General features: G+C 39.6%; 1 protein-coding gene and 1 long non-coding RNA gene across 3 annotated transcripts; both read right to left on the reverse strand.

Moving 5' to 3' along the window:
• Window positions 1-1,181: 1,181 nt before the first annotated feature.
• LOC148717260 (uncharacterized) lies at window positions 1,182-14,074 on the reverse strand. 2 transcript variants are annotated; one of them, XR_015994653.1, is made up of 3 exons: window positions 13,303-14,074; window positions 7,162-13,166; window positions 1,182-1,459 (listed from the first exon to the last, which is right to left on the reverse strand). It is a non-coding gene; the product is annotated as an uncharacterized LOC148717260 (long non-coding RNA). The 2 variants fall into 2 exon arrangements; XR_015994652.1 differs by having other exon boundaries at window positions 7,162-12,558; window positions 13,140-14,074.
• LOC148717261 (uncharacterized) lies at window positions 3,552-6,923 on the reverse strand. Its single transcript, XM_088743186.1, has 2 exons — window positions 3,839-6,923; window positions 3,552-3,621 (listed from the first exon to the last, which is right to left on the reverse strand). The coding sequence occupies exons 1-2, from the start codon at window positions 6,753-6,755 to the stop codon at window positions 3,587-3,589; spliced, it is 2,952 nt and encodes a 983-aa protein (XP_088599312.1). The 5' UTR covers window positions 6,756-6,923; the 3' UTR covers window positions 3,552-3,586.
• Window positions 14,075-14,442: the final 368 nt, after the last annotated feature.

Raw genomic sequence — 14,442 nt, forward strand, 5'->3', positions numbered from 1 at the left:
AAGCTCAAAATACAGAGGAGTTCTTATATCGAACAGGATTATTTATCAAACATTAGACATATTAAGTTATTTTAATTGTAAATTAAGTTGAATAAATGTCGGTCGAAATAATTGGGCAAGATAAACTTATTAGCAAGTATTTTTGTCGACAAAATTGCAAGCGATTTTCTCTTCAACTGTTTAATGTTCTAGGTGAAATCTACGCTATTAGAGCAATATATTTACTGGGTGTCATAAGTTATGCGGAAATGTCTAATCTGTGATTGGTTAAAGAAACTGTCCACATCTCAGATGAGAAGACACAAAGTGTACCAATCACAGCTTTGGTACTCGCGTGATGTTGACGTGCTCCTGAATGGCTGAAATTTAGGTTTGCTCTGATTGGTCAAATGTAGGACGTTTCAAATTCGATCATGGCACAAACAGACGAATATTTAATTGGAAAAGGCTTAGGTGACCTTTTTGTCGGGTTACTGCCGAAGACGAGAGACGCTATTTTGATGCCATATACGTGAGACAAGAAAGATGTTTATAGCAGCATAGAAATTAAAAGTATACACCGACAGAAATGTCAAAGAAATGGAATGGCACAGTGTATTAGAAGTTAGAACTGTTGTAAACAATTTTAATAAATAACTTTTGTTCATTTTGAATAAATAACTCCAGTCTTATGAAGTCTATCATTTTTGTCGAAACAAAGGCCGAGTACAAGGAAAGGTTATGTTAACATGCCAGTTTCCACATATATTACCACAGAGCTACGAATAAGTAGTACTTCTGAAATATTTGCGGTTGTTTCCTGGTTTCATTCTTTGCTGAACGTTAACGTTCCTTTCCATGAAGTTAGTATCCCTAGTAGTCACATGACTCCATTCGCGAATTTCCTCTTCTTTGTGCGTCAATTGAAAAACTGACTAATAACCGAACACAATTTAATTGAACAAAAAAAAACTAACTAAAAGGAAAGAGAAAATTATTTCGATATTTGACAAGATCCCTCTCTTTGATGGAGTCTACGCCACTTTCCTCACTTTAAATCGTTCTGTTTTATTAATCGCGATGGAGTGAAAATATCAAGGTGGGTGTGACGAATCCGCGCCACAAAGGTGGGTGCCCCCTAACGCAAACAAAACACAGAACATAAACGAGCCCGAGAACACACGCCACAATACAACTAAACGTAGGCCTAGAGATATTTATTATGCTAATTACAACAATAAAGCGACTAACAATAACGATAATACAATGATCTAATTAATTTACAGGAATACGCTAACTTAAACTACAGTACACTAAAACTATTTACAAGATTATTACTATTAAGATAAAAAAAAGGTTTTTTTTTTTTAGTTCAGTTCGGTTGGGTTTCACCTTACGCCCGTGTTCTTCTCCTGACCACAAATCACCACGCTCCACCAACAAACGACTGACAAACCAAATTCACAATTCACAAACCGAACTCACGTTTAACCCAGCTAAACGTAGAAGTTTCCAACCTCACGTAATTCGGTCTTCGCTCAGATCTTTCTTGACTCAGTTGTCTTCACTGGCTTACTGTCTAACAGAAGATAATCTTCTCCTTTTCCTTCAAGTTCTGCGCTTTAATTTCTTCGGCCAGCTTCTCGGCACACATGTGCTCCCCGACAAATGGATCTTTTGTCGTGTAAAGGAACGGTTTTGCTGAATGACTCTTCAGTGATTAAAACGTGCTCTGATCCGAACGAGTCTTGGTAACTTTCAAACCTTCACCGCCGGTGACCTTCTCTCAAAAACAAAAACCACCCCGTACCAAACCACCCAAATCCTTAAATACCCATGGACGCAAGGTGCCCGAAAAGAATGAAGAAAACTATTTGATATACACAATAAAGGTTAATTACACAACAGTTTACACAAGTGAAGAATAAAAATTACGTAACAGATACAAATAATCACGAACTACACTGATCCTAAGAGAATACAAAAAATAATTTACATTTAATAAATAAATTCCTAACACTTCCATGACACCTCCCCCCTTAAATAGCTATTTTTTTGGGGACATGGAAACACAAAAATAGTGCTTAATTAAAGATTACATTAATATACTGTAGAGCAATATGAGGTATTTACGCCCTACTAAGGGCATCTACGTTACAATTTTGCTTACCACTCTTATGTTCTATTTTTATGTCGTACTCCTGTAAGGTAATGCTCCACCTTAATAGTTTCCTACTCTTGTCGCGAACCTGATTTAACCACACAAGGGGATTGTGATCCGTTTGCAGCTTAAAAGTGCGGCCATATAAATAATAGCGAAATAGCTCTACAGCCCAAACAATTCCTAAACATTCTTTTTCTGTGGTAGACAACTTTTCCTCTCTAGGCTGTAACTTTCTACTAGCATATGCTATGGGGTGTTCCTCCCCGTCCTGATCTTTCTGACTTAAGATGGCCCCAAGACCTCTATTTGACGCATCTACTTGCAAAATGAACTCGTCATTCCAGTGTGGTGGCCTCAAAACAGGGGGAGTCTGCATTGCAACTTTCAAATCCTGAAAAGCTGATTCATGATTAGTACTCCATTGAACCTTAGAGGGATTTTTACCCTTAGTGAGGTCGGTAAGGACAGCAGCCCGTTCCGAAAAATTTGGGATAAATTTCCTATAATACCCGATTAAGCCAAGAAAAGATCTTACCTGCTTCTTAGTTTCTGGTCTGGGATATTCTTTAATGGCTTGAACCAAAGCTGTGCGGGGCTGAATTCTATCACCTCCAACTCTGTGACCAACAAAATCGACCGTTGACATCGCGATCTTACATTTGGACGGCCTAGCATTCAGTTTGCACTCTCGTAAACGTTGTAAAACCTGTTGGAGCTCAAAAAGGTGTTGGGGAAAAGATGTTGACGTGTCAACCTCGACATCATCAATGTAGGCATCTGCAAAATCTAACCCCTGCAAGACTTTCTCAGACATCATCCTCTGAAAGGATGCTGGAGCTGTTTTCATACCAAATGGCATAACTAAGAACTCATACAAGCCTTTGGTAGTAATAAATGCGGACTTTTCGATGGTAGAGGTCTCCAAGGGAATCTGCCAGTAACCTTTTGTGAGATCAATTGTACTAATGTACTTAGCAGAGGCAATCTTCTCAATCATACGTTCCATGGAGGGAATAGGATAAGCATCCATCTTTGTGACAGAATTCATTTTTCTGTAATCAACACACAGTCGTATTGTACCATCTGGTTTGGGAACAATGACAACAGGGGCCGCCCATGGACTAGTAGAATGGCGTATTATGCCCATTTCCAGCATATTTTCAATCTCTTTGTTAACCTCCTCCTCAAGTTTTTGAGGGACCTTATAAGGGGCGCACCTAATGGGTGGGGAATCACCCGTGTCGATTTTATGCACCGCTACATTGGTTAAATTTGGTTTTCCTGAAAATACATCAGAATACTCATGTAGCAAGTTTTTTACCTGTCGTCTTTGATCTTCCGTCAAATTATCAGAGATCACTACATCTTTACAAGTCTCATCGTGACCAAATGGGAAAACGTTGCTTTCGTGCGGTAGTGGCATCTCTGGGGACTCCGCCATTACTAAAGCAGCCATTTCATCACGGCTCTGCCATTTGCTAAGCAAATTAATGTGATAAGTGCGATGCTGTTTGTACATCTTGCCTGTATCAAGCTCATAATTCAATCCGTCCTCTAGTGCTCTAATGACTTTGAAGGGTCCTTGCCATCTCATTTCTAATTTACTCCCAGGGGTGGGAAGCAAAACTAAGGCTTTGTCTCCAACTTCTAAGTGTCGTTTTGAACTATGAATATCATACAACCGTTTCTGCTTACCTTGGGCTTGCTTCAAGTTTTCTTGAACAACTTGTTGCATCGTTGCAAGTCTTCTTCGGATCTCAAGGACATGAGTTATCAGATTGTCTTCTAAAGATGATCCTTCCGACCAAGTCTCCTTGATAACGGCGAGGGGTCCTCTCACCGTATGTCCATAAAGTAATTCAAAGGGCGAGTAACCAGTGGACTCACAAGGAATCTCTCTATAAGCAAAGAGTAAGTATGGGAGATACTTGTCCCAGGTTTGAACCCGCTCTCGAACAAACTTCCTCAGCATACTCTTTAAAGTGCCGTTGAAACGCTCCACTAACCCATTTGCCTGGGGGTGGTACACTGATGTCTTAATCTTAGTTATGCCTAATTGCTCATACAGCTGGGCCATAAGCTTACTCATGAAATTGGAGCCCTGGTCAGACACTATCTTATCGGGGATACCCACCCTAGAGAAATACTGAATCAATGCATCTGCGACCGCTTTTGAGCTCGTTGACCGTAAAGGAATGGCCTCTGGGTACCGTGTAGCATAATCTACGATTGTTAAAATGTACCTGTAACCCGTTGTTGTCCTGGGTAATTCTCCTACAATGTCGATGGCAATTTTCTTAAAGGGTTCAGTAACAATATCTACAGGCCTCAAGGGTGCCCTTTTTGACTTCAGCTTCCTGGCTACCACCTGACATTGCGGGCAAGTTGCGCAATATTTGCGAACATCAAAGCTTAGACCAGGCCAGAAAAAATGTGCGGTTATGCGTTCAACTGTCTTCTTGCTACCCATATGACCTGACAAGGGGATTGTGTGACCAACACGCAGGATTTCATTCCTATAGGATTCTGGTACTACAATTCGATCAACAAACCTTGTTCCATTATGTTCTTCGGGAAGATATTTACGGTGCATCAGGAGGTCGTTAGTGAAGAAGTACCCATCCGATTCTTGTGGTGCCATTTTGGATGATTCCTTGCGTACTTTCTCGAGAGTCACGTCTGACTTCTGATCCGCTATCAGCTGGTTTCTGTCTCTATCTAGGATGTTTACTGGAGGTTTAACTTTACTAGGTTCTATTATCAAAGTATCACTCTCAGGATTCTTCTTACTTGTCTCTTCCTGTACCATGCCCTCAAATAACCTTTGCAAATCTCCTTCCTCTGGAGCTTCAGGCTTTATTTCTTTCTTCGCTAAACTCTTGACGGCGAGTGAATTTTCCCTGTCAATTAGCTCGTCTGCTTTCAATTGGGCTTCTTGTAATGCTTTCTGTCTCCTAGTCATCACGAAGGCCTCATCTCCACCAATGTCATCAGCTAGAACGTTTCTCTCCCATTGGTCCAAAACATTTTGTCTCGACAGTGTTCTTCCAAAAGACGACCTGCCAAGTAAGCAATCTACGGGTAGCCTCTCCAACACTCCTACTAATTCTACGTGTTTACCTTCTTTGCTGTCAAATTCAACGTTTGCAAGTGGGACTGTAAGACGTTCTCCCGCAGCTGTTAATACTGTGATATTCTCCCCTGTGAAGGCTGTATTGTTTACATATCTTTTCTGGACTAGAGTCCTAGTACAACCAGAATCAATGACCATTTCTGCAATTTTCCCGTTTATTTTACCTCTAACATTGCAAGAAGGGAACTGAGATTGTTCTGACGTTAGGGGTGTCATACACAGGAGGTATCCCTGTGAAGGCTTCCCACGGCCCTTTCCACAGTTGAACGACATGTGACCTGGTTTACCACATCTGTAACATTTAATTTCAGGCCTCGTGGTTCTACGGGCTGGAGGGGAGGATGGTTTGGAGGGTCTTACATGGTATTGGTCTTGTTTCTGTTCAGACAATAAGTTATCCGCCTTAACATCTGGCCTCTTCTTTTTCCCAAATTTCTCATAACTAGCGGTTGACATATACTTACCATCAACAAGTGGCCCTTTCCTAGATTGAACATGTAAATTAGCAAGGTTGCCAAGTTCTTCAGCAGTTTTGGGCTTTTGCTCCTTTAACCAAGCTCTAAGCTCAGGACTTACCGCATCAAGAAGTCGCTCCATCAATACCTGTTCAATTATCTTATCCGCATCACCAGTAGCCTCGGCAACAGCTATCCAGCGGCTGAGATACCTTCGGGTTCTGTTTCCCCACTGGACGAAGTCCTCGTCGGGCTTTTTCTCTGAGGTTCGAAACCTATATCTATAGTGATCTGCGGTTAACTGGTAGGCTTTAATAATGCTTGCCTTACTCTCGTGGTAATCCTGGCATGCAGGGTCTGGGATTTCTAAATAAATAGACTTAGCCTTTTCAGTGAGCTTGGGTACTAAATTACCAACCCATTCCCCCTCGGGTAAGAATTGCGCCCTTGCAGTCATTTCAAAAATCCGGAAAAAATCATCTATATCTTCACTCTCCCTCATTTCCCTGATTTTGATAAACTTGGGCCTTTTAACCTCATTGTCACTTACCTGTTTCCTTTCAAACTCCCTTATAGCAAATTCTTCCTTTTCAGCTCTAAGGTTTCTGAGTCTCTCCTCCTCTCGTACCAAACGCCTTTCTTCTTCTTGGGCTTTTTGAGTTTCAAACTCCCTTCTCTCCCTCTCTAATTCTCTTTCAGCCTGACGCCTTTCTCTCTCCACCTCCCTTTCTAACTCCCTCATTTCTCTGTGTTCCTGACTAATTCTCTTCCGCAGTTCTAACATCTGCAGCTCACGCTCTTGTAACTGTAATCTCTGCTCAAAACTAAGACCAGTCTCCAAAGTTTCCTCCGCAAGGTTTTCTTCTGGTGCATCGAAACTCTGACCTATGCGATCTGAAGTTCTGAGTTTGCTCGCTAAAGTCTTAACACCATCCTTAGGAGAAAAATGAATACCTCGTTTGATAGCCTCAGCTCTAAGATCTTTAAGGACCCAGGAATCATAGCCGATCGCTGCAGTAGCCATATTAAATAATCGTATACTATTACCTTGCGTGTCTCCTGTTGAGCTGTTTATGTAAACTGTTAAGGAGCGATCCCACTCCTGACACCAAAAATATGTGACGAATCCGCGCCACAAAGGTGGGTGCCCCCTAACGCAAACAAAACACAGAACATAAACGAGCCCGAGAACACACGCCACAATACAACTAAACGTAGGCCTAGAGATATTTATTATGCTAATTACAACAATAAAGCGACTAACAATAACGATAATACAATGATCTAATTAATTTACAGGAATACGCTAACTTAAACTACAGTACACTAAAACTATTTACAAGATTATTACTATTAAGATAAAAAAAAGGTTTTTTTTTTTTAGTTCAGTTCGGTTGGGTTTCACCTTACGCCCGTGTTCTTCTCCTGACCACAAATCACCACGCTCCACCAACAAACGACTGACAAACCAAATTCACAATTCACAAACCGAACTCACGTTTAACCCAGCTAAACGTAGAAGTTTCCAACCTCACGTAATTCGGTCTTCGCTCAGATCTTTCTTGACTCAGTTGTCTTCACTGGCTTACTGTCTAACAGAAGATAATCTTCTCCTTTTCCTTCAAGTTCTGCGCTTTAATTTCTTCGGCCAGCTTCTCGGCACACATGTGCTCCCCGACAAATGGATCTTTTGTCGTGTAAAGGAACGGTTTTGCTGAATGACTCTTCAGTGATTAAAACGTGCTCTGATCCGAACGAGTCTTGGTAACTTTCAAACCTTCACCGCCGGTGACCTTCTCTCAAAAACAAAAACCACCCCGTACCAAACCACCCAAATCCTTAAATACCCATGGACGCAAGGTGCCCGAAAAGAATGAAGAAAACTATTTGATATACACAATAAAGGTTAATTACACAACAGTTTACACAAGTGAAGAATAAAAATTACGTAACAGATACAAATAATCACGAACTACACTGATCCTAAGAGAATACAAAAAATAATTTACATTTAATAAATAAATTCCTAACACTTCCATGACAGTGGGGTGGGGGAGGAAGAGAACTGAAGCAAAGTTCGTCCGTAGAATGAAACACTCAATCGATCGTTTTGTTATTAAGCCATGTGTTAGATCCGAGTAATACAAGGAAGTCATTGTGATTATCCCTTCACAATTTTTCAGCCATAATTCCTTGTGCCTCCTTCCCATACTTGATTTATCTCTTCAGTGCTCAATACTTCTGCCAACACTCTTGCAAACAGAAGAAAATCTCGAAGATATTTATTACGTATATAGGACTGAGGTGCCTCATGTTTTATATCCTTTGCTTGGTCGAGTTCATTCGCGGATTGTTCTCTCTTTCCATCCTTTTAACCGAGAAAGGTACTGGACTTTAGTAAGGCAAAATGTTTTATTACTCGACGTTTCGGGGTCATCATGACTCCATTATCAAGAGACTAGTTTAAAAACATGCAAATAAGGAAAGGTACAAAAAAACGTCGAGTAATAAATCTTTCCTGGTTTTTTAAAATGTTTTAATATTCATGACGAGCTTTGCCCACCAAAAAAATTTATGCAAATTAGGCTTAGCCGGATCTGAGTTCCGCCTGGCAATTATTAACTGTAAGAGAAGATCTCAGTTCGCGCCCACAGCACGTTCAAGGTGTTGCGGATGAAGTTTCTGTAATTACTTTTTGGCACTTTTCGGCGTCAAAATTACATAGTTTGGGTAACCCAAAACCCTTAAGCTGACCTTTCTTGTCATAACACGAATGTTTTCCAGAAAGGGACACGCGGTAATGTCGGTGTCTCTCGTGTGCAGGCATTTTTCCAGGTAAAACCCTCGCGTGGAATCAACTCATGTTTAATTTAACGCTCCTTTTAAGCGCACAATGTAAGCCAAAGCAAATTATAGTTAAACGTAAAGATCAGAATATTTTCTTCTAAGGATGATAAATGATCGACGCTGAACTAAATTATACGTTGAAGAAAATGCAAAACGGCATAACATGTATAAGAGGAAATTTGGAAAAATACGAAGTTACGAAACCATGAAAATCTTCGATTTTTAAGAAAGGAAATTTTTATAATTCCAAGCTAAGTAAGCTTTTCTAGTGTTTCATTCTTTAAGGCTTTGTGTAGAGCGGGGCCTTTGTTTTATAAACCGTAAAACTTAGTGACAAGTCGAAAGGGCTCGCTCTTGGTTATGATACCAAAGAGTAGAGGGACACCACGCTGATCTTCCAGGTGTTTGATCATCGTCGCCGCTTGTGGTGTACTTCGCTACTTAGGTGAGCGAGATCGACGTTCTTCCTCTCTTTAATTCTGACAGCTGTGTGAAAGACCTGGTCCTTACAATGAAAAACGGTCGATTGTGCTTTTTCAGTGGCGGCTTTAACGCTCGTCCATATTCAGCGCTTATCCTAAACATGCATGGCATCTCTAGCTATCTACAAGACACGCTGCGATGTATTATTCGTCCATGTTCAACACAACTGCGCTAGTGAGATAGAGAATCGAAAGATCACATTGTTGCGCTCGAAGAAGTGCGCTAAGTTTGCCAAGTTCTACAATGGACAACAGATCGTACGGCCTCCCGCAAGAATAAGGACAAGGTCTATCAGTTACAAGCAATGGATAAGTGGAATTGTAAAAAGTTTTAATTCGTCCGTGCATCGAAAGGCCGATGGTATGTAATTTTGCTCTTTACCGTTCTTCACACACTCGAATAGCTGTTAAAATTAAATTTAATTGCGGGTTGTGCAGTCAAAATATAACGTCGCCCAACATGGTTTTAGTTAAACCAGTGTCTTCTGAGGCGCTTCCACCAAAATAATTTTGAAGGGAACAACAGCGCTAACCGATTTAATATCTTCTCAAGAACATGTCAAAGTCTATTAAAACGCAGAAATTAAAAATAGTAAGAATTGGTGGTTCATGTTAAAAATCATTAAAGAACAGTTCTCAGTTTGGCTCGATAGTGCTGTCACTTTACACTAGTTGTTCATAGTGACTTACTCATTACTTTCAGTAGGTTCTGTCCTCGTGTACCGGTTCACAAGAGCCGTTACAAAAGACCGAACAATGCACAACTAACCAGTGACTCCTAAACAAAGAAAGAACAATGGTAATTCTCTTGTGCACCGGTACACCAGGACAGAACCTTTCAGTATTTGTTCGAGCTTTTCTTCGACGAAATAGGGGACATACAAGAAATCGCAATTCACCTCTAAAACAAAAATAATAAGCTCTCCCAATTGGACACCAGATATGACTGCGTAGTAATAATTGCGTAGTACGCGAAGTTGCAGTGTGAGAAAAATGAGTGAGGAAAATAATTCTAAGTGTTGTACAGCGCGGTTTTTAACATAGATTACCTAGCTAAATGACCTGCTTGTCTTAGATATTTATGATAATATAGGAAGGTCCCCAAGGAATACTAATAACCCGGCGTGTAATTTTGTGATTGACAAAACCTGATAACTCAGGTTTATGTTTGAAAGGGCAAATCATTTAGTACATTTCACTCCAGAAGTAAATAATCTCTTAACTTTCGTAATTATTATTTTGGTTTCAGGCAAATGGTGTCGAGTTGAAAGATACTAAGTTCCTGAAACATACATCCCAGCTTTGTTAGCAGGCATGCCGAATGCTTTTATAAACGTGCGAGGATAAAAATACATTTGCGGCCCCCTGTATGGAGAGAAAAATCCAAAGTTTTTTATTACAGGGATGGTAGAGTGAATGATGTTATTTCTGGTCTGAGTCATCAAAGTTCTGTACCATTAGAGTGAAGAAAGGCTATCGGGGGAATATGGAGGTTGCTGCAAGTAGTAGCTGTTAAACTCTCAACAAGCTTTACAGGCGGCCAATTAAAGAGCATGGGGCAAGAAATCAAGAACGATTCTCACCCAGTAAACTAAAATGGTTGTTGGAAATTGAGATGGACGAGCAACCAGAGAATTTGAAGTAATCTGGTGGCCTGATCTTTTCTCAGGCACTAAAAATGGGAAACTGACCTTGCGATTTTATGTTCCTAAAGTGATACTTTGATTTCAATGATGTGTAGTACACAGTCTAGTTGACTTGTTCGTCATGTTTCCATAAATTTAGTAGCTGTTTCTTGGCAGTTTTTGTAAGTTTGTTTTAAAAAACGATAAAATGTGTTTTGCATTTAGAGGAACAAACTTGTCTGTAGAAGGCTAAGATTAAACCCTGAATACAGCAAAATGACCCTGTAATATTAATGCAATTCATGTCTAGCTGGGCACACTATACTATGATGCCCTTCATTCTGTTGTAACCAAATTCAGAGGAAAAAAAAAACACCTGGAGAAACTCTTAGAGGGATAATATCTGTGGACTTTCACCATTTCTATGGTCATCAGGAATGACAGAATAAAGCAGTAACTGTTCACAAAGTCTTAATTCACTTAACTGAAAGAATAATGAGTTGGAGGGAACTATAGATCATTTTTTTCCAAGCATCTCTAATAATTCATGATGGAAATAGTAAAAACATTGATAACAATAATAATGATAATAATGATAATAATAATAATAACAATGATAACAATAATAATGATAATAATAATAATAATAATAATGATAAAAATATTTACAATAGTTAGAGAAATAATGTTCATTATCCTGATGGTTATAATTCCTATGATTATTTCCATTAATCTAATCATTATTATTATCATTCATATTACTATTATGATTATTTCAATGTTTATCTATGAACAAAATAGTGTTATTGTTAGTCTAGCTGAATGAGTGTCCAAGTGATTGAAACTGGGGCAAAAACAAATTAAGAAAAGACAGAAAAACCCCAAAAACTGTTCAGGACTGCAATTCTTGAGTTGGCTCATTGTGAAAGGTTTTGGGACTTCATTAAGCTAGTGCTGTCTGTAGTGGGCCCTGTGTCAAAGAGAGAAGAGTAGCAGCTGAATTAATAATAATAATACTAAGGACAATGATAGCATTGATTGACCAAAGTCACCCTATGACTAATAACAGCTGATACATGACAAACAGCATAAGCAACACACTTTTCAAAACAAAAAGAGCAAGCTAAAATTGCCATCAGATAAAAATAACTGTCCATAAAAGACTGACAGCATAGAGCTGAAAAAAAAAATTGGGACTGGTTCTGCCATCAGATAACAACAGTCCATAGACTGACCACCCAAGAGAAACAGAACAGATCGGTGGTTCTGCCATCAGATAACAACAGCCCATAATGGACTGACTACCCAAGAGAAACAGATCCACCTGTTAGTTCTGCCATCAGATAACAACAGTCCATGGACTAACTAGCCAATAGAAACAGAACTAGGCAGGTGGTTTTGAATCAGAAAACAACTATTTAAGACCTCTGTACAATGTGTCTTAGAAAATCTTCTGCATTCTAACAATCTATTGAAGAGACAAACTATCAGAAACACTTGAATTTCTATTTGGAGGGAGGGGGGAGGAATTAAATGAAAATCTACTTGCCTCAGCATGCCATCCTCACTGAGCAGCCTATTTCAATTTGAAAATGATGATCACAATCATAAAGATAATGATAATGATAACAATAACAAATCATTATTATTATCATTTATATTAATATTATGATTATTTCAATGTTTATCTATGAACTTAATGGTGTTATTGTTAGTCTAGCTGAATAAGTGATTGAAGTAATTGAAACTGAGACAAAATAATCTCAAGAAAAGCCAGGAAAACCCCAAAAACTGTTCAGGACTGCAATTCTTGAGTTGGCTCATTGTCAAAGGTTTTGGGACTTCATTAAGCTAGTGCTGTCTGTAGTGGGCCCTGTGGCAAAGAGAGAAGAGTAGCAGCTGAATTAACAATTATAATAATAATGAAGACAATGATAGCATTGATTGACCAAAGTGCCTCCGACTAATAACAGATGATGCGTGACAAACAGCATAAGCAACACATTTTTCAAAACAAAAAGAGCAAGCTAAAACTGCCATCAGATAAAAATAACTGTCCATAAAAGACTGACTGTATAGTGCTGAAAAAAATAGGGACTGGTTCTGCCATCAGATAACAACAGTCCATAGACTGACTACCCAAGAGAAACAGAACAGATTGGTGGTTCTGCCATCAGATAACAACAGCCCATAATGGACTGACTACCCAAGAGAAACAGATCCACCTGTTAGTTCTGCCATCAGATAACAACAGTCCATGAACTAACTACCCAAGAGAAACAGAACTAGGCAGGTGGTTTTGAATCAGAAAACAACTACTTAAGACAAGCCCTCTGTACAATGTGTCTTAGAAAATCTTCTGCATTCTAACAATCTATTGAAGAGAAAAACTATCAGAAACACTTGAATTTCTACTTGGGGGGAGGGGGGGTAAATAAATGAAAATCTACTTGCCTCAGCATGCCATCCTCATTGAGCAGCCTATTTCATTTTGAAAATGATTCAATCACAATCATGAAGATAATGATAACAATAACAAAATCAGTAATAATAATGATAATTATAATAATCATAACAATAACTACAACGACAAAGTCCGTGTTAGTCTGGCCTCTACCTTGCAGAAAATACAGCCCACCAACTGAAGCTGAATTCTTTAAAGGCATTGTATTGCAATTGGTCATTGAGGCACTCAAGACACCTCACCATGACAAGGTACGAATATTGAGGTGGAAAAAAGGGTCTGTAAAATTGACTCCATGCTGATTCCAGATGAGAAATCTGTGTTTGAAGCTTCTTCAGTTCCACTCCAAGGGAATTTACTCTAGCTGATCTTTCGGTAAGTTAGGAAGCGAGCTCTTCGGAGTCGTGACTGAGTTTGGCGCCAAAAGATAAATTTTTCGCGCCTTCGGGCTCAAAGTCTAGCGTGGCGGAGTTCACCAGATTTACGATAGTCATAAATCCCGCAGATTTAATAAGTTCGTCGGGGATTGTTTATTACGAAGAAGATAGACCAGCTATTAGACAGAACGTGAACACAACGTGAACGAGGTCGGGAATCCAGGCTAACCCCACTACTCCGAACGATGAGTTGGCCGGCTGAAGTTCCCGTGTCGCCACACTTTGGATTTCGTCGGGAAATATCTTAAATACATCGCATATGAAATATTTACGCAAAGGAACGTCACATACCTCTTTCAAAAGTAGATACCAATGCTTGCAAGGGTCAAGTGTGGCACTTGTAATCCTGCAAAGACTCTGCGTGGTTCAGTTAGCCGGTGGAAAGCCGCACGTCGAAAATCCGACTGCCTCTATGACTTCATTTCGAATGGTTTCGAAATCGAAACCATGATGCTTTTCGACATTTCGACATGAAAAATATCGTCGAGGTTTAATATTACAATATTGGTAAGAATTTAACCAGGATACGAGGCCAAGTCGTGCGACCGCCACAGGTTTTGTTCCAAAACAATAACATCGTGTACTACGATCGCAAAGCGTGAACACTGATCGATCCACCAAGTAACGCAATACTGGAAATTCGATACGGTTGTTATTCAGGTCGTACGGCACATGAAAATTGCGATATCTTTTGTTACTGTTTTATGGCAAACCAAGCGAAAGAATCATACCTAAATAATCGAAAGAGAGGCTTTTCGAATACGGCGCCTCGCCGGTATTGCCTCTTCTGTGAAAAGGAAGGATCTTTGAAAGACTACGTGATTAAAAATGTCGTTATAAGGAAACAGGCAGAAAC

The sequence above is a fragment of the Stylophora pistillata genome, chromosome 13 (assembly GCF_964205215.1).
Source record: "Stylophora pistillata chromosome 13, jaStyPist1.2, whole genome shotgun sequence".
Classification (NCBI taxonomy): Eukaryota; Metazoa; Cnidaria; class Anthozoa; order Scleractinia; family Pocilloporidae; genus Stylophora; species Stylophora pistillata.